The 20,898-nt window shown below is 41.5% G+C and overlaps 1 protein-coding gene across 8 annotated transcripts in view; it reads right to left on the reverse strand.

The window, feature by feature from the left end:
- The window catches only part of WDR33 (WD repeat domain 33), a 110,478-nt gene that overhangs the window by 46,961 nt on the left and 42,619 nt on the right, over positions 1–20,898 (reverse strand). For 7 of the 8 annotated variants that reach the window (XM_045031045.1, XM_045031046.1, XM_045031043.1 and 4 more), the window contains exon 7: positions 19,876–19,973. In XM_045031045.1, the coding sequence (XP_044886980.1) occupies positions 19,876–19,973 (98 nt within the window). Of the gene's footprint in view, positions 1–14,574; positions 19,180–19,875; positions 19,974–20,898 lie in introns of those variants that run through there. The other variant, XM_045031050.1, reaches the window with a different exon arrangement.

A 20,898-nucleotide genomic window follows, 5' to 3' on the forward strand; every position in this document is an offset into this window, starting at 1 on the left:
TTAAAATCTCTCAAACATTGGTTTTAAAAATGTTTTTCCATCTGTAACATATAATATACACAAAATATATTGTTTGACAGTAAAGTTTTATCAACACTCTGGATGATCCCCTTAACTCACTCATAGCTTTACTACTCATGAGCGAGCCCTACTGCCAACTCAAACTCATGCAAACAAAACCTCAGACATAATTATGTATTCCACATTATATATAATACATGCACACAAAATAGATCATGCCTCCAGAAATAAGATACAAGATTATTCTATCTCCATTTCATAAAGGTGTGTCCTCCAGCAAAAAGCAATTTTTAAAAAAGCTGGCAAAATGAGATATTCTAAACAAGAATAAAACTTGATATCTGGGGAAGTTTTCGCACCCCCTACTTTGGAAATGGGTTTCTACTAATTGGCTAACTCTAAGCAATCATGCTTTGTACAGATATGCAATGATAACTATGGGGCTGCCAAGCGTACATCTTGAGCTGAAAAAGACCAGAAGCTGGCTATTAGATCCAAGCAGGCAGAGATGCAATAGGCAACTATTTACTATAAGAACTCTGGATATTCTTTTTACAAATGTCCAATTGTTAAAAAAGCCTTTGTAGGTTCTTGGCTTCAGCAATATCTTATGGCAATGAGTTCCTGTCTAATTGTGTCCTGTGTTGTGGAAAAAGAATTTATCTTCATTAGTTTTTATTTTGTCCTTTCAACTGAACCGAGTTTATTCTTGTTCTTGTGTCACAAAACCAGGGAGATCAGAAGCTCTGACTCCAACTTTTCTATAGTTTTAACATGGTCCCTCTTATTTGTCTCTTCTCTAAAGAGAACAATTCCAATTTCTCTTCAAATGAGAGCCATTCTATGCCCAATAATTCTTGTTACTTGTTTCAGAACTCCTTCTACCTAATCCTACAACTTCCTTTTTGAGATGGAGTGACCCAGTACTGAATACAGTATTCCATGGGGGCAAACCACTGATATATATAAAATGGCATTTGCTGTGCTATTCTCCATCCCGTTCCTTATGCATTTTAACATCTTGTTTTCTTTGGTTGTGTGTATTTGTTTGTTTTTTTGGAGGGTGTAAATTGCAGCTGTATATTGAGCACAACTCTTCATCAAGCTGGTCACAAAGTGATGCAACGGTCCTTTTCCCAAGCTGATATAGTTAATATAGAAAAGTTGTCTCCAGTGTATTGCAGATATATAGGAATTAACTAGATAAGAACAGTGACTCATCTAGTCCAGTATTCTGTTTCTTACAATGGTAAATACTAGATGCTTCAGAGGAAGGTGCAAGAAACCCCCAAAGGGGACAATTATTGAATAATCTGCACATAAGGAAAGTTTCTTCGTACCCTCTGCCATTAAAAGTTGGCTCTTGTACTGAAGTATCAGGGTTTTATTTCCTTTCCAAACTTGGTAGATTTTTTAAAATCCTGCTGAATTCTTGACCCCAATGACGGACTGTGGAACGCATGGACAAAGAAATTATGAGTATTTCTACAAATTTTAAATTTTCTGTCTAAAATTTCATTAAATGTCCCCTTCCTCTTGTATTATGGAAAAATGTAACTAGAAGTACCCAGTCTAACTCCTTTATATTATTTCTTACTTTGTATATATTTATCGTGCTCCCTTTTTTATCTCTAGTCTAGACTAAACACTTGTAATCTTTTCATTCTTTGTACAGAAGTTTTTCCATATCTTTAATTGTTTCCACCACTTATTTCTGAATTCCATCCTTTTATGCTTTATTTTTATTTATTTTTAGATATGGTCACTAGAACTGAACATGGTATTCCAGGTGATAGCTACCACTGATATATAGTTTTATATACAGAGCTACCACTGATTTATAGTTTTTATAAATTTATGCTGTACTTCAATATGAGCCAAATGACTACAGTCCCCATGTTTACCTGAAGACATATGTCTCAAGGGCATTGAGCTCGCAACAGTTGGGTGCCCTCTATTAGAAGCCACCTAGATCAGATGCATGATCTTTCCTCTCCTGGCATTTACTGAAGAAGAGTCTTCCATGGTGTTCCTTTTCTCCACAACTCTACCCCACCTTTACTCATGGAAGCCTGGAAGTTCACAACTAGAGCTGTTTGGAAGGTTTTTGACTAAAATGCTTTTTTCTATTAAAAAAGTTGCCTACTGTGAAGTTATGAGTCTGATCTAATATCTCATTGAAGGTAACAGGGCCAGAGTTAGTTAACTCACAGACTGACCTGACCCACGGCCGAACTTTAGAGACTTGTTAGGAAAATATGTAAATGAATAGAGCTTTTAAATGCAAGCCTGCATTGTTAGAGGTAGAAGGGGACATGTTTGCTCAGGTCTTGTAATGTAAGCAAACAAGTCTTGTCTATTGTTATAGCTTTAATTCAAAGATCAAAAAAGGAATATTAACATTTATGATGATACTTGAGTGAAATAGTATTATTGTTTATATATCTCTGAAGGTTCTGGTAACCTGTATCTGAACTGTTTAATGGATAAATCACCCTGTGCTAAGTGCCAGGATGTTTGGGAGAAGGAGAGTTAAGCCTATTGTTTTCTCAGGCCCAAAGGCTGCTGGAAATGTATAAGAACCCTGGGACACGATCCTGCTTCATCTCAGATCTGCTTTGGGTTTCAAGAGAGGGAAAACCTTAAGCCATAAGGATTGAGATCCCCAGTCACTGACTGGAGTCGCCCTGAATATGGACAATGGATTATAACCTCTGGACTATTTCCAAAAGGACTTTTGGCAACTACAAGCTCATCTCTACTATGTACCTGAACCTCAAGAACTGAATTCAAGTCTGTATGTATACTGGTTAAAAGATCAACACTCATTCACTTTTTTTTTTTAAAATAAATTGTAGCTTAGTTAATAAGAATTGGCTATAACGTGTATTTTGGGTAAGATCTAAGTTATAATTGGACCTGGGTATGTGGCTGATCCTTTGGGATTGGAAGAGCCTTTTCTTTTATATGATGAGATAAGATTTTCAGTAATCATCATCGTATCTCACGTGTATGTCTGGACAGAGGCCTGAGGCTGGGCACTTTAAGGTGTTTGAACTTTTAAGTAAACAGTGAGGTACTATAGAAGCTGTTCTGTGCTGGCTTGGTAAATCTAAGTACTGGAATAACCACCAGCTTCTGGGGTTTGTCTGCCCCGTTTTGTTTGCAGTTTATCCTAATTGAGTGACCTCAGCTGGCTCCCATAGGCAGCACCGTCACACCTACCTCTCATAACTCTTGTTCTTCAAGATGTGTCGCACATGTCCATTCCAACTTAGGCGTGTGAGTGTCCCGAGCTCAGCCATCAGAGATTTTTTCCCCCTACGGGTATCCGTCGGCTCAGCTCTGGTGCCCCCTGGTGTCGCACACTCATAAAACCAGTATAAGGGGCCCTGTCGAGCCTCTACTCCTCAGTTTCTCCTTACTGACCACTCCAAGAATGAGGCCGGTGGGTGGATTTTGGAATGGGCATGCGCAATGTATCTCAAAGAACAGTTACGAGAGGTAGGTAACTGTTTTTTCTTCTTTGAGTGCTTGCACATGTCCATTCCAACTTAGGTGACTCGCAAGCAGTAATAACAGAGGTGGGCTTGAAGTTCAAGGACAAGCTGCCTGTAGAATGCTTGGCCAAAGCAGGAGTTTTCTCTAGCTTGCGCGGAGAACATGTGCACTGATGATCAGGTTGCTGCTCCACATATGTCCTGCACTGGAACTTGCGCTACGAAGGCCGATGAAGAGGCTTAGGACCTTGTAGAGTGAGCAGTAAGTTCTGGCAGAGGGGGAACGGCTGCAAAATCGTAGCATGCTCATATGCAAGAAGTGATCCAGGACGAAATCCTCTGGGCAAAGATGGGAAGCCCTTTCATTCTGTCTGCTATTGCTATGAAGAGCTGTGGTGATTTATGGAACGGTCTGGTCCTTTCAATATAAAAAGCCAGAGCCCATCTGACGTCCAAGGAATGTAGGTGCTGCTCCTCCCTAGTTGCATGAGGTTTAGGGTAAAGACTGGCCAAAAGATTGGTTGGTTGCAGTGGAATACAACCTTTGGAAGGAATTTAGGGTGCGCCCGAAGCTGTACCTTGTCCTTAAAGAAAACTGTATAGGCTGGCTCTGCCGTAAGGACTCGGAGTTTAGAAACCCTTCTGGCCAAAGTAATCGCCATCAGAAATGCTGTTTTCCATGAAAGATGCAGGAATGACCACATTGCCATTGGTTCAAATGGTGGTCACATTTGAGAGGACGAGGTTCAAATCCCATGAGGAAGTGGTTCCCTCACTTGAGGGAATGCCTTCTCCAGACCTTTGAGGAAATGAACTACCATTTCATGTGAGAACACTGACCTATTATTAGGGTGGAATACTGAGAGAGCTGTCAGGTGGTCCTAAATGGATGAAATGGCTAGGCCCAGTTCTTTCAAAGACAGGTGGTAGTCCAAGATGAGTTGAATCAAAGGTTGCATCAGTGGAACCCCATGACCAGAGAGAAAAATGTTTCCACTTTGCATTGTAAGTTGACCTTATGGAAGCCTTCCTGCTGCACAGGAGATTTTTCCAGACCTGTTCTGAACAAGCCTGCTCATTGGGATTCAGCCACGAAAATACCATGCCATAAGATGGAGAGAGCTGAGGTTCGGGTGGAGCAACCAACCATGGTCCTGCGAGATTAGATCTGCGTACAGCAGAAGCTCAATCGGGGTCTCACAAAACGGGTGAACGAGTGAGGTGTACTAATCTTGCCTGGGCTACGCTGGTGCTCTCAGGATGACTCGAGCTCAGTCCTGCTTGATCTTTGTCAACACCTTGTGCACCAACGAAATGGGTGGAAAGGTGTAGAGCAGGAGACGCAACAGCTCAGCAGAAGCGCATCTGTCATTGAGCCTGGCCTGTGGCCCCTCAGAGAGCAGAACTGCTGGCTCTTTCTGTTGGAACATGGGGCAAAGAGATCTATGTGGGGAAAGCCCCATCTCCGAAAGATGTTCATTGTGACATCCAGATACAGGGATCACTCATGGTCAGTGCAGAAGGATCTGCTGAGGCTGGAGGGTGAACTGGAGGGTGTATCTGACCTCCACTGTTTTTAAGACCCAACGGTCAGAAGTTAACTGTTTCCTAGCCTCAAGGAAGTGGGAAAGAGAATTGGAAAAAATAGGGGTAACTGGATCACGAGAGCAGAACTGGTATACTGTCCTCAACAAACCCATCAGAATGAATGCTTTGAGGCACCTGAATGGCGAGGGGCCACTTGAGAGGGCCCCACCGAGGAGGAGGAAGGTGGATGTGGCCAGCACCCAGAGCTTCTATTCCTTTGTCTGCTCTGGTTGCATCTCTGGTGAGAATAGAAACAGACAAACTGCTGAGGCCTATATGGTCTCCTGGCTGAGACTGCAAACCCAGGGATTTCAGAGTTGCTTTGGTGTCCTTAACACCGAGAAGCCTAATTTCGGTTTGTCCCCAAAAAAAGTGAGGGCCCTTCGAACGGTAGGTCTTGCACCACTTGCAAGCGTCAGGGTTCCTGCAAGAGGTCCAGCAACCACAAGCTCCTGCGCATAGTGATTGCTGTGGTCATAGATCTGGCTGCTCAGTCCAGGGCAACAAGGGCTGCCTGAAAGGAGGCTCTGGTAATGATCTTGCCCTCCTCCACCAGGCCCGAGAACTCCTGCTAGTTCTCCTGGGGAAGCCTATCCTTAAACTTGGTCATCTCTTCCCACATTATAGTCATAGCGACCCAGCAATGCCTGCTGGTTCGCTATGCAGTTGGAGTCCTCCTGTAGCATAGGCCTTCCTTACCCATAAGGTCCATTTTTTGGGCTCCTTTGGCTTTGGAGTTGACCCCGTGTTGCCTTGACAGTCCTCGTTAGCAGCCACTACAACGACAGACCCAGGCAGGGGATGGAAATATAAAAATGCTCGTCCCTTGGCTGGCACAAAGTACTTTATCTCAGTTCTCTTAGCCGTGGGAGGAATGGATGCTGGGTTTTGCCAGAGAATTCTTTATTGGGCCCAAAATGGAGCTCTGCAAGGGGAGGGTGACCCTTGCTGGGGCTGTGATTGTCAGAATGCCCAGAAAGCCATCAGATGGTTCCCTAACAACCTCTGCCTGGAGACCCAAGTTAGATGCCACCTGCTTAAGTAAGTCCTGATGGGCTCTCAGGTCATCTTGGGGAGGAGAAGATCCTGTAAGCATTAATTTGTCCTCTGGTGAGGACAAGGAGGCGGCATGAGCTGTTGTCCCAGAGTCCAGGGGAATCTCCTCCTGGCCAGCTTGCCACTGCTGACAGGTATTGGTACCCGCTTCAGTACCATGACATGTTGCGGATTTGGTACCCCGTCCAGCGTCAACGGCAGGGTTGAGCTCAAGAATGTCTTTTTTGCGTCCCTGGCATAGCCCTCGTCTCCGACATCGCCGAATAGGAGCACCTCGAGCTGCTGCTATGGCCCGGGGGAACCTCCCACCTCCGGTTCCAAAAGGGCCATTGTAATGGTGCTGGTCCCCCCGATGTCAGAGATGGGTACAGGGAGTGATCACGGTGCCAATGCCTTGAGATGACAGACCCTGAATCTGAACCCAAAGACGAGGAAGAACCAGATGACTGAGGTCACCACGGCCTTGCCGATCCTCCCAGGGTCAGGAACCGGTGCCACGGGGACATCTCCAATGAGGTAGTAAACGGAGGCTTTCCCCTAGAAGCAGGTCTTGAGGTTGGCCTGAAAGTGGTGGGTTCAGAGCTGCTAGGTAGCACAGGCAGTGCTGCTTCAGGTGCCTTAGGGGGGGCTCAGTACCGGCAGACTTATCAACTCTTTAGCAGCAGCATATGCCTCTGGGGTCGATGGTACCGCAGTCTTCCGTTCAGTACCAGGCGGGGAAGTAACACCTCACCCCTGGGTGTTTGCAGTGCCGGTGCTGGTAGTAACACTGGAGGCTGCTGCGGTGCCAGTGAGGGAGAGTAGCCCTGCATGGGTCTCGCACTATTCCTATCTGCCTGCTCGACTGTCCTCGGTGCTGGGAAACTAGTCTTCTTCCAATGTCTTCTGTGCCTCTTCCTGGGCACAGGCAAGGAAAAGTGGTGCCACAAGCGCTTAGGGGCGGGCGGTGCGCTCTGTACAGACGTGGATGTACTCGGTGCAGAGTCAGACCTCGGCTCCAAGGTGGGCCTCAGTGCTGCCTCCATGAGGAGGCCTTTTAGTCTTGCTGCTTGGTCCTTTTGTGACTACCGCTTGAAATTGCAACAGATCTGGCAGCAATCTTTCCTGTGCCCCTCATCCAAACACTTAAAACAACTTAAGTGCGGGTCCCTGGTTGGCATAGGCTTTGCACAGGAAGAGCACTGTTTAAACCCCGGTATAGAGGAGAGATGGACCCCCTTTCCTGACAGAGAAATCATAGTTGTTACTATAAACTATCTACACTTAACACACTATGTGAACTAATAAAACTATTTACAAAATTCTCAATTAGGAAACCACAAACACACTCTGCCAAGGCAAAGTGTGTGTGTGGGGGGAGGGACGACACTCCAATAGCTGCCACAGGTGGTAAGAAGGAAATGAGGAGCAGAGGCTCAGCAGGGGCCCTTCATACCAGCGCTATGAGCGTGCGACACCAGGGGATACCAGAGCCACCTGATACCACTAAGGGTACGTCTTCACTACCCGCCGTATCGGCGGGTAGCAATCGATTTCTCGGGGATTGATATATCGCGTCTCAGCTAGATGCGATATATCGATCCCCGAACACGCTCATGTCGACTCCGTAACTCCACCAACGTGAACGGCGGTAGCGGAGTCAACATGGGGAGCCGCGGACGTCAATCCCGCACCGTGAGGACGGTAAGTAATTCGATATATGATACTTCGACTTCAGCTACATTATTCACGTAGCTGAAGTTGCGTATCTTATATCGATTTTCCCCCGTACTGTAGACCTGCCCTAAGGGAAAAATCTCAGATGGCTGTGCTCAGAGCACTTGCACACCTAAGTTGGAATGGACATGTGCAAGCACTCTAAGAAGAATGCTGTTTCAAACACACACACATCCAGGGAGACTTCAACAGGAAGATTTCTGGACTCTCCAGTCATTCATTCTAGATATAGATATATGGAGAGAGAGAGAGAGAGAGAGAGATCTTTTCAACTCAAAAACCATTTTGAAACAATCCCATTTTGAAAAAACATTTGAAAGGTTTTGGTTTCATTTCACACTGAAAAGAAAAAAGTCAGAACTTTGAAAGCTGTCACAAAACAGAATTGTCATCCTCTAGCCAACTCTATTCACAACACAGAATACCGTTTGCATAAATTCTGTCCAAATGAACATCAATACAGTAGCTCAGAACTTGTCTTTCCTCTGGCCACAGCCACTTAAATCAAGACACTCTTACTGGGCAGTGGAAGATGCAACTACCTATGTCCTTGAGCAAAATGCAATCTTTTTTTTTTTTTGCTCAAGAAAGAACAGAGTTGTTAGGCATCTTCCCTACCTTCTATATCAGCCCATCCAGAAAAAGAGGTGCTGTGTGCTTGACCCCATTTATAGAGAATGAATGATCCAGGTACTTGTCAACTTTGTCCCTTGAAGATACATGAACATGGACAAAATCAAAATCAGTGGTGTTAGCCAAACCTTGGACAAACCAGAACAAAAGGCTAGAATCTCTAAGGCAGGGTCACTTATCTCCTGCAGAAATACACTTGGTCTGATGAGTTTCCAGATTCATATGCGGAAACTAATGCACATCAAAATGTCAACCCCTTTGATCCCACACAAGCTTTGAGAGGTGCACTGGTGGGGGAGATCCAGAAATCAATGCCGTCACAGTAACTGACACTGACTACACTGAGACCACAAGCATGGATAGGTTCAATGCCAACATCAAATGTCAAGACTGGCACCAAGTATGAAATAGATTGGGACACTGAGGTTCTTCCATCAGCACCAAAGCTCTGACCTAAGTGCCAAAGATGGTACCAGTATCTTTGAGCAATGACAGTTGAACTTGAAATGATTCAGGCACAGATGCAAATACACACTGTTGCCATCTAGGGTCATCCAGCTTGCTTTCTGTTACTGAGCACTAGTGGACTGTGTGAAAGCTTTGATGCAAAGCTGTCAGAAGTGAAGTAGTGCATCAAAAGATTGCTGGTTTTAACTTATCACCTCCTGTACATGGCACTCTGGTAGCTTAATTCACCAAGAAGTTGGAGACCAGGAACATGACTTAACACATTGAAACCCTGACACGAGGCAAGTGCAAGCTGTTGAACATCACAGACCACTTCATGGCAGCCAGGTTAGTGGGGCTGATGGATCCGAAGAGTTGCTGGGTCTACGTAGATGGTTGAGGCCAACACTAAGTACCATTTTTCTCACACCTTAGGCTTTCACTTTGAGGACACATCCTAAGCACTCTGGGCCATCTTCAAGGACTGCTCAAGTGTACACTTACAAGAGACACTTTAGGTGTTTCTGCCATTGTCTAACAAACAGCTCTAGGTGATGTGCCCATACAAGCGTCTCACTCAGAAAATGATGCTCTTCTAAGAACACAATGCAGCACTTATGCCTGTCCATGAGTGACACTTTATGCTACATGTGCATTTCTTGACTTTGCTGAGCTTCCTTCCTTCCTATTGAGACAAAGACAGAGCTTTAAATGTAAAATAAAATGCTGCAGCAATGAAGAAAGCTTTGACACAAGTAGTCAACGAAGTCATTCATGATATGTCAGATAATGAGATATTGAATGCTAAAAGTTTGAAAAGCAAGACTCCTACTGTTCCAACTGCTAAAGCATTCAAAGCATCTCAGAGAAGCTTAGCGCAAACCTCAAAAGGGGAATGTCCTGCAAAGCTAAAATGAAGCATCAAATGTATGTAAATCTAAACAAACACTGTGCCTAGGCCCATCAAAAACTGGCTCAACTGAGCACAGAAGCGTATGAATACCAAATTGATAGTCCAAACAAAAGCAGGAAAAAAATACCATGGTCCCAGTGTGTCAGGGCCAACTAAACCAAACACCACAAAACAGTTTTTTTTAAATATTAAATTTTATTGGGACTGAGAATACACTTCTGTTCAAACCAAGTACAATCAGCAGAGATGGAGCATGAATGGTAATCTGATGCATAGCTCCGACAAAGAGGTCTTTAGCTGACCAAGGTCAAGAAAAATCTAATAAGGAAAGTTCTAGAAGGACCTGAGTCAATCCCAATTCATCAGCAAGTTAGAGGTGGCGTGGGGGTGAGAATGGATATTTGCTCAGTTATCAGTGACTCAGAAGGATAAAAATCATAGAGCTCAAATTCCCAGCCTGTCTCATTCTGGAAACGCAAGAGCCAAAAGTAGGATTCCTATAAAGTTGGCATTTTTGAAGAAATATATACAAATATTAAACAAACACCTCTGAGGAATGTGTGTGGGTAAATTGTTAATGTTACCATAAGAATCTTAACTTGCCATTTCTAACCCTCTTTAAATATATAACCTTCATGTGATTTTTATAGTTAATTTATACCAAAAGCTGTATTTATTCACCTACTTTTCCCAATAGGATTGGGGAATCATGTCATCAACCAAGTTTTATATCTTTATACTACTGGGGGGGGGAGAGAGAGGGTGGCGGGAAGAGAGAAGAGGGGTGTCCTGGAGTTTTCTTGTACTTCTCAAAAGGAACAAACTGCTTATGAATATTTTATGCTACAAAGTAGCCTGGACGTATCACATAGGAGCTAAAGATCCAAAAGTGAATATTATTTTTATATATATACACACACACACACACACCCACACCCCCCCCGCCCAGAACAATTACAGCATATAGTTTTCATACTGAAAGACTGTGGGTCTTTTAGTATTTAAATTTTAAAAACAAAAGTACTTTCCCTCCTATGAATTACCAAACTAATGCTGAATAATTAAAACAAAACATTTATTAAAGGATAGCTATGTCTTCCAAACAGGGTCAATCATAAGACTTAAGTCACATGTGTAATAGCCTTTTTGTACACAGATCCAATTAGGGTTACCAGCTCCCCAGGAATTAAAGCTTATGTCATGATGAAACCTTCAGGAATACATCCAACCAGAATTGACAATCCTAGATCCAATGTGTTGTGCATTAAACATCTGCTGGAACACTGGACAGGCCCATCATTATATAGCTTAAATGACAACTGGATAATACTTTTAGTTTAAAAACAAAAAAAATACATAAGTTTATTTACACTTAAGTAGATACTATGTAAATTTTACATAGTGCAGCATAACTAGGATACATAGAATGACAGAATTAAAGGCTTTTCAGCTATTCAGTTTCTTTACTACATAATCTACCATTGTCAATCCTGGAGCCTGTGAAAATCTATATAGCAGCCATCTGAAGTGTGTCTATAGAAACAGAATAGGAATACTTGTGGCACCTTAGAGACTAACAAATTTATTGTAGCTTAAGCTTTCGTGGGCTACAGCTCACTTCATTGGATGCATGTAGTCCCACTACGTGCATCCAATGAAGTGAGCTGTAGCCCACAAAAGCTTATGCTACAATAAATTTGTTAGTCTCTATGGTGCCACAAGTACTCCTATTCTTTTTGCGGATACAGACTAACATGCCTGCTACTCTGAAACCTATAGCAACAGAGCAATTCTAGAGAAAAATGTTTATAGAATTTTCCAGAGAAGACTCCCCCGAACTAGATCAATCTTCCAAAGAAATTCCAGACATTTTAAAATGGAATTATATAGAAAGCTTCCAAAAGGTGTAAGATTTAAAACAAACTCATTCCTGAAAATCTTTTGGAATGCTGAATTTGATTTTCAGCTGGAATAGTCACAACAGCTATCGGTATTTGGGAGCAGAATTTACATATAGGATACAGGGTAACATACTTTCCAGTCCCCTAACTGGGTTTCCCTTTTGTGTGTTCAGAAATAAAAATATTTTTGAAAGGAAAGAAAACATAAGACTTTGGTGGTAGCTTACACAGTAGTTACTACAAAAATGACCAATTAAAAAAATAAAAACAAAAGCACTTAAGAACTAAGAGAATCTTGTTCCGTATCGGTAGGTGAATCGGGTGTTGAGAGGAGACACTATGATCAAGAGTCGGAATGCATCATTTTAAAAGCAAATCAGTCTCCCTAAAATATAATTTCAGTTTAGAAGCTCCTTCACTGGAGGTTATCAAAAAGAGGCCAGATAGACATCTGTCTTGGATGGTTTAGACACAACAAATCCTGCATCTTGGCAGACGGGTAGTCTAGATGATCCTTGCAGTCCTCTTCTAACCCTATGATTCTACGTTGATCCTTATTTTTGTGATAATTAGCAGAATATCTGTATTGGCTAGCAATTCAACGAGGCTGGACTGATTATTTTATTAACACTACAGGAAAGTTCTCTGGCTTACCTTCTGAACCAAAATGCTACAAAGATGGGTCACAAGAACAGTGGAAATATATTTTTTTATAGAAACAAGCCAGTAAAACCACCAGAACTTCAAGATCCTATCTCAGTACTACAATCAGCTGAGGCTGTAAATAAACAGCCGCACAAGAATTCTAGAGCATTCTAGAGCAGAGGTCCTCAAACTGTGGGGTGCGCTTCACCCGGGGGGGCATGGAAGAACATTCAGGGAGGGCACAGCTGAGGCCTGAGCCATCCCCCATTGGAGATGGAGAGGGAGCGCCACCCAGCACTGCTCCTGGCCCCTGGAGCTGCTGGCCTGTGCCTGGAGCCCTGGCTGCTGCCCCAGTGCCCGGACTCCAGCTATGGCCCCAGTCTCGGCTCCCTTAGTCCTGTCCCTGTCCCCCCTCCCAGAGCCGCGGCTCCGCTTCCCCGTTGTTCAAAATTTCCATTTAACTGTAGGAGCTGAACCACCAATTAAGTCTTTTGGAATTTGGACAAAGGGCATACTGAGGGCTTATCTACACTTACAGTGGTGCAGCTTGCAGCACTTAGTGAAGACACTACCTATGCCAACAGGAGTTTCCATCTGCATAGATATTCCACCTCCCCAAGAGGCATTAGCTATGTTGATGGAAAAGGCCTACCCATCGACACAGCACTGTCTACACCGGGGGTTAGGTCAATATAACTAGGTCAACTCAGGGCTGTGGATTTTCCACCACTCATAAGATAAGTAAGTACTTTTATTATGTAGCAGAATCACAGAGGAGTAAACTGAAGCACACAGATATTAGAAGGTTTGTCCAAAGCTACATAGCAAGTCAGTGCAGAACTGGGAACAAAACTCAAGAATCATTGTTCCCAACCCCCTCCCAAGTACTAGACTGCATTTCCTCCAAAAGCCAATAAGGAATGCTGCTGCCCTGTTGGGGAAATAAAACCAATCACATAAATGAAAAAAGTCTTTCTGAAATTAAACTGTAAAAAGGATCAAAAACTTAGAATGAAGCTCCAAGAGATTTTACAACCCAAAGCAGATCCAGAAGCAGAAAATATTGACTGGAAAAAGCTGAGTTCTTCAGAGTTGTTTCAATAGGACTACTTATGGAATGAGGTGTTACTCAACAAAAGGGCAGCAGACCCAGCCTCTTATTGTTTCCAAACTTGCGAGCATATGAAAACATTACTATATTTTATCACTACTGCACTGAGTTCCAGTACACACACGTGCTATTTTTTTTTATTTTTTTTTTGGTATGGAATGGGAGCTTGCAGATTACTTTCTTATGCCCGATTCGGAAATTCAACTTCTCCCCCAGTCAAAGCAAAGGCATTAAAGATATGAGTAAAAGACATTTCCTTATAGTAATTTATATAATTGGAAGAAACCATAGTGACTTATAAACTGAATAATCATACTAGAACAGAGTTTAAAAGAAACTATGGTGGCTTATAATCACCCAAGTTACTATATGAAAAAGCCTTTGGCTAATACCTTGCCTTGGCAGGGAGAAAAATTGAATGTATCATTCTATTTCATAGACGGATACAGGAGAGAAATCCAAGAATACCCATCCCCTTTTAAACTTTCCCTATCAATCCCTACATCACTGGCCTTCTGCATAAGACAGCTTTCAGAAGACTTATTTTAAACCAGGTAACCTCAAAAATCCTTGGAATACATCACTAGCCTGGGACAATGGTACCTGGAATGTGAACCTTCACCTCTCCCAAACAGCTATTCATAAACACCGGGGGGGGGGGGGGGGAATATAAATATACCCAGAATGATAATCAGAAGTTCTTGCTCTGAGACGGGGTGGCCAACCTGTGGCTCCAGAACCACATGAAGCTCTACAGAAGTTAATATGCAGCTCCTTATATAGGCACCAACTCCGGGGCTGGAGCTACAGACGCCAATTTTCCAATGTGCCAGAGGGTGCTCACTGCTCAGGCCCTGCCCCCACTCCATCCTGCCTCTTCCCCTGCTATGCCCTCGCTCCTCCCATTCCCCCGCAGAGCCTCCTGCATGTCACAGCTGATTGGGAGGTAAGGGGAAGGCACTGATTGGCGGGGCTGCTGGTGGGTGGGAGGCGCTGGGAGCCGGGGGTGAGGAGCTCATGGGGGGCTGCTGACGTATTATTTTGGCTCTTTGGAAAATGTACATTGGTAAATTCTGGCTCCTTCTCAGGGTCAGATTGGCCACCCCTGCTCTAAGACAATTAGACAGTATTAACACAGAAGGTTAGGTGTGCCAGGAGTCTCTGAAAGCAGACGAAGATTTGAAGAATTTGTTACTGCAAATTTTATGATGATATGAATACAAGATTCACCAAGACCTGGCATAATAAAACACTATGAAAGCTTTTTTTAAAAAAATTTAGGACAGCACAACATAGTAAGTCTGCATTTCAGCTATACACACAATCCTCTTGGATCTTTGTTAAAGTGCATCTTATTACAATGCTTTTTCATGACTCATCACTTCTAGGAAGGGTGCCTGACAGATCTGCAACTTTAGGAGGAGCTGGATATTTTCTACATATTACAGTACTGCATTGCAACTGCTATCAAAAAGTGAAATATGAAAAAGAAGTTAAGTGTAGTGAATATGATTAAAAGTAAGTTTAAAAAAAAACTAACTTTGAAATGAGAATTGCTATTCTGTTTGAATGTTGAATTCTGATGAACCTTGTTACTAAGATAAGCTTTGGAATACAATTGCAGCGTATGTATGAAGTGCATATATACATTTCTCAGGCCAACACTTATGGGACTACTTACATCAAAAGTAGTGAGACCCAAGCAGAAAACAACCCAGAATCAAACACAGCAAGGTGGATCAATTTTTAATATAGTACAAAGGCAAAAGTGCTCAATATATTGCCTAGTTCATTCTGGATAATTTATAGCTCTGAAAGCTTTAGACCAGTGGAAAAGTTTTATTCTTCTTGTCTGCTTGTGGCTTTAAGGATAAAAAGTTTAGGTTCAAAACAAATAACTGCATCCCCCAGTGCACAATTCATCCAATTCTGGATAGCAGTCTTTGGGCATTCCTGATAGGTTTTAGGTCAACTGCATTTTAGGTGTCTCTCTCAAAAGTCCCTGTAACTGTATAATCTTGCTTAAAGAGAACGAGAATAAGAGGTTGATGAAAGTACTCAAAGCTACTGCTTGTATTCATTATTTAAAATAGTATGGTATGTTCTGGCAACGTAAGTGCAAAGCCAAGCAATAGTCACCCAGAATATTCTGAGTCTTCTTTGGATCAAAGACCAGTAATTTAACTGGCCAACATATTTAGTAACAGACATGGACTTCAGCTCTTTCCAATGTTTGCAACTTACAATTTCTTCCTGTTATATTACATAACTAATAACTGTATGTATTTTATCCAATAGATATAATGGGCCAACTCTCTCTCTCAAGTACACAAGCACAATCCCACTGATTTCAATAGGTAGAAAAAGGAAGAAAATTTGGCCTAATATGAACTTTAATATTACTATCAATTGTGTTATATACGAAAGCTCTCTATTTCAAGTAGACAATTATAATATAATTAGTATATTTAAGAAAAATGGTGTATCCTAACCTATGATTTCTGTTCATACTGCTGTGTGTAATTTAGAATGGCATGTTTACTACAAATGGGATTTAAACATCTTCCTGGCCCCATTAGCTCGAGTCCAACATCCTGGGATTCAAAACCTCTCAATAAAGTCAATGGCTAGCTACCTTAGTCTCCTAGAAAATAAAACACCACCAGAAGTTTATTGCATATAATTTTTCCACACCCATTTCAGATGGAACAAGTGTTCCTACAAAAATGTGAACATGTAAGCTGTCACAGAGAAAAGAGGTGTTAGAAGCACAAATCCTTGATTTGTGAGTCTTATAACAAAACCTTTAGACCAAAAACTTATTTTTGTTTCACCTGCCCTAACAGAAAGGCCTTTAGAAAGGCCTAAAAAAATGCTCTCATGTAAGACTTAATTTATTGACTTTCCATACAATTTTCTTTCCCCACTTAATAATTATCAAAAACTGTATAAAACTGTTTATGTATAAACAAGGGCTTGACTCCAATCCAGTCTATTTTAACTTCCTACTTGATCTTGTCATGTTTTCATATTGACAAATTTGTAACATCGCAACTATTACTAAGGTGAAATGCTGTTTGTACCACTGTTCTTATTTCAAGTTCTTTCCGTGAAAGTCTCCTTCAAGATACATTTCTTATCAGTGACATACAAAGCAAAAAAAGAGCTTTTGTCCTTTTTACTTCTTTATGATGTAGATTAGAATATAAGCTTGAAACTACTTTTAGAAACCAAATGAGTTTTGAATGTTAAAAAATAAGTTAAGTCTTGTCAGCCCTGAAAGACTACAGTAATTGAAGAAATGGCAAGACAATGACATCAAAAGAATGAAAGCTGAGCAATTGAGGCTAAAAGGATTGAGTCAGGCTTTTTTTCTTTAATTCAGTCCTTTTTACAACTTAAAGCAAAATAAGGCACAAAGAGGTCACCCTAACTTTTACATTTGTGTTTTTCCATTTGACAACTGCTAATCGCCCCCCATGTTTCTAATGAAACCAAAATAATAATGGTTCTTTGACTACTTTCAGTGATGACACATCTTTCTCTGGAATTCCTCAAACCCCGTCTCCTCATCTCTCTCTCTCCTCCCCTCCCGCAACTGAAGGTCAGTCCATCAGCACCACTCCCAACCTGGCTAGAATTGTCAAGCATTTCCTCCCCTACTGGAGATGAACAAACTTGGTCACTTCTCCAGTGAGCAAAAGCATTAAGTCAATAGAGTATCATTATCTGGTACCAGAGATGAGTCTGACTTTGCTGTACTCTCTGGCCCTGCTAATCTAGAAGCAAACTAGAAATGTGCTACAGCAGCATGGTAGTGCATTGTGCAAGATCCTCAGGCTGGTTTTGAAATAGTTTGATTAGCTTGCTGCTGCAGAATCAGCAGGAAGAACTTGTTATTGACATTTGGTCTCAGAGAATGGATTTTTTATGTACAGTCTGATAATAAAGTGTTGGGAGTCTTCTATTTTTTATAAACAGATATTCATAAACTGGAGGATAGTCTAATATTTTAAGAATCAAATTTTGGACCTAAACTACATCAGGGCATCTCCTTAATTGTGTTGACCTTCAATGGTATTAGTATTAACCAGAAGACTTGAAGAACGGTTTGTGTGAGAACAGAAAGTATACTATCATTCTTGATCAAATAGTATATACAGACATAACCGGACAGGACAAAGCATGAGAGGTGTATTGATATCAGTTAGTCTTAATTAAATCCTTTTAGGATTCTAATTTGCATACAGCCCTCTGCAACTTTAATTGCTGAAAACTTTAAAAAGATTTGTATTCACTTAAGACAACCATCATGGTAGGGGTATGTGTATGCTTTAAAATCTGTACTTGATTGAAAATTTTCCAGGCAATTATCCTAAATAAAACTTTAAAACTTCAATATGGGGCAGAAGATAAAGGAAGGTTTGGAGCAAGAAAGCCCCTATTACATCGCTCTCTACTGAGGACATGTAACAGGCCCTCACATAGTTCCTTTAATCAGCTATACAGCACAGGGCACCAGAAAAATCCAGCTTGCACTCCTGAATTAAGAGATCGCATTTTCCACCGCTTTTAGAAAGGTTTTTTGTTCTGCAAGCAAAAGTAAAGGTTCTCTCAAGAATCCATGTGCTCTGTTATGTCAGGTGGTGAAGATCTGGCAATACTGCTGATTCACATAAAGTCAGTAAAAAAGGAGTGTATTGTACATACACTATACAGACAGTGACGGTACAAGCCCTATTCTCTTTATACAACTATTTTGCTATATATAAATATGATGGATTTCACTCTGACAATTTTATAGTGCATTTAAAAATGAAACTATATCTAGAATGTACACACAATCCCAATCTTTGAGTAAATGAAACAGAAGGAAATACAGTACAAGTATCATTATATACTGGCCTGAAATTCTTAAGTCATTTGTTCCCTTGGCCTACGAGACCTCTATGCAGAAGAACATAGACCACAGATGATAGGGAAAAGTAGTGAAATTAATGCAAGACCTACACACTGGACTGAACTCTGCACAGATGCAATCGCTCCTCCCTTATACAATCCAATTGAATAGTTAATGTGATTGCATGGAATATACATCAGTACAGAATTTTATCTTTTGTACAGCAGACAGCACAATGGTCGCCAACCTGATTGGTGCCTCTAGAGATAACTATAATACCAACAATATGGCCTAGAAATCTGTTTGTCAACTCCTGAATGGAACAGAAACTCCTGCAGTGATGTTTCTGATGGAAAAATCATGAAAGCAAGACTATATTGAAATACTAGGCTTCAACAGTAGTGACGTTCAAAGGGATAATATAACAGTAAAAATCAGAAGAGAGTCCAAGAGAAGCAGGAAATATTCTCTGGTAAAATGATGCAAGTCCAACTGTGGTATGTAAGTTTTTTAAAACCTCTGCATTGGCAAATGTCAAATGAGTTCAGGCACCTAGGCCAAGAGTTCCAGTGTTTTGTTAAAGTCATCTTCCTTGCAGACAGTCTGCATGCCAATATCCCATTCATATCTTGTGACATGACAGCAGCGTTAATACAGCCCTTAACGATATTTCATCCTGTTACGTCTACTATATCGCACTGGTCCAATATATGAACATTGGCAGATGAACTCGGAAAATTAAGTGGCATCTTCAGAAAGAAAGGAATAGTTTATATAGGCTATTGCTACTAAACAAGGTTGCAGAAAAAGACGTAGAAAGCTCCTGAACTGTATCTACTGGAAAGGATTCAGAAGTGTCCTCTCACAGATGCTACTACTGAACTGAGAAGCCAAGACATTTAACATGTGCAGTGTGTGGTGTGATCAAAATTTAGCATTTTTTGTTCACCTAGTTATGTTCCACACAGATAAAGAGTAACTGACTTGCCTTAGAATAAATTAGAGTCAAGTGAGTGTTTTCAAAGTTACTTCCCTGAAAAACAGCACATTCTGCATGATAATGTGTATACTCTGGAGCAAATGTCACAGTTACTAAGCACTGATGAAAGATTAGGACTATATTTGCCTTTCTAACAGCTGCTTCTGCCAACACCAGGATTAGGAAAGCATCTTTATACCAAACTCCAAAATCTAAAAAGAGTTTAAACAGGTGATAAACATGGGTAATGTAAATCTGAAAAGCTGTCTGGACATTGGGAGATATGAGAAACAGTGGCCAACTGAAGTATCCATTTTCCTAGTGGTATTATCTGTTTGGAGGATTTAAGGTAGGGATGTCATAGGAAAAATGGAGACAAGCTGATATTTCTGTATTGTGAACACTTAATTACAAAAAGGTTTTCCCCCTCTTGAAATATCCCAATCAGTACTATTTGCACACATACCTCGAAGAATTCTCTCCTCATGGCAACGTAGAAAGTCCCAGATTCTAACAGTGCCGTCGTCAGAGCATGTAGCAAATTTATTATCCGTGGGTGAGAAACTGTTACATGAAGACACACAGCAGGGGAAAGAAGTCAGCATTTAACAGAATATCTATGCTTCGCAGACAGGGCAAAATTAAATTGTAAGGTGTTAGACATTGAAAGAGGCATTTGAACATAAGGGCCACTAATTAAACATACATAGTGTCTGCCATTTGACATTTCCATCAGAAGACACTGAATTTAGTTTAGGATTTAATTCTGCATTTTGATCCCCAGTCAAGTGGGAAAATCCAGAATTTATATTTAGCACTATCCTACCTATGACTGTATACAGCAGCACCTTCTCTGTGAGACCAGCAGCAACACGAAACTGACTTAATAGCAACTGCAGCCCTAGACTTTCACACTGTTGATCATGGTAAAGCGACACTGTGCAGAAGCATGGGGGAGAGCACTAAGAGAAAATTTCCTCTTCAGCCACAGGTGCCTTGCAGCAAGACAAGCAAAAATAAGGGAAGGTGGGAAATAGGAAGATGCTACTGCTACTAGCAGTTGGATTGGTTGCTGAAAAATTCTTATATAAAACATGTTCCACACATATGAAAAGGAACAGAGGAAAGATTTTCCCCTCTGTGAAATGAAGTTAGAATTCTACAACCATGGAAGATGCTTCCAAATCTATCAATATTGCTTGATGAAAGCCACTGGGAAAAGTGTGAGGTTATTTAGCCACGTGATTAAGGTCAGACCATCTCCAGCAACTGACAAGCAGCCACTTCCATTCTGGTGCAGCGAATGACCAAGGAAGAGTCTCTGTTCAGTTAATTCAACAGCAATCCCCTTGAAATCCTGGATCTTTATGATCGGGAAGGGGCTTACTGTTGGAGAAATTCAGTGTATGGACATGATACACTAAACCAATAACTGCATCCAATGTACGCATGTCTTGTAAATCAAACTGTCAAGAAATCCTGAATCTTA

The sequence above is a fragment of the Mauremys mutica genome, chromosome 9 (genome assembly GCF_020497125.1).
Source record: "Mauremys mutica isolate MM-2020 ecotype Southern chromosome 9, ASM2049712v1, whole genome shotgun sequence".
Lineage (NCBI taxonomy): Eukaryota > Metazoa > Chordata > Testudines > Geoemydidae > Mauremys > Mauremys mutica.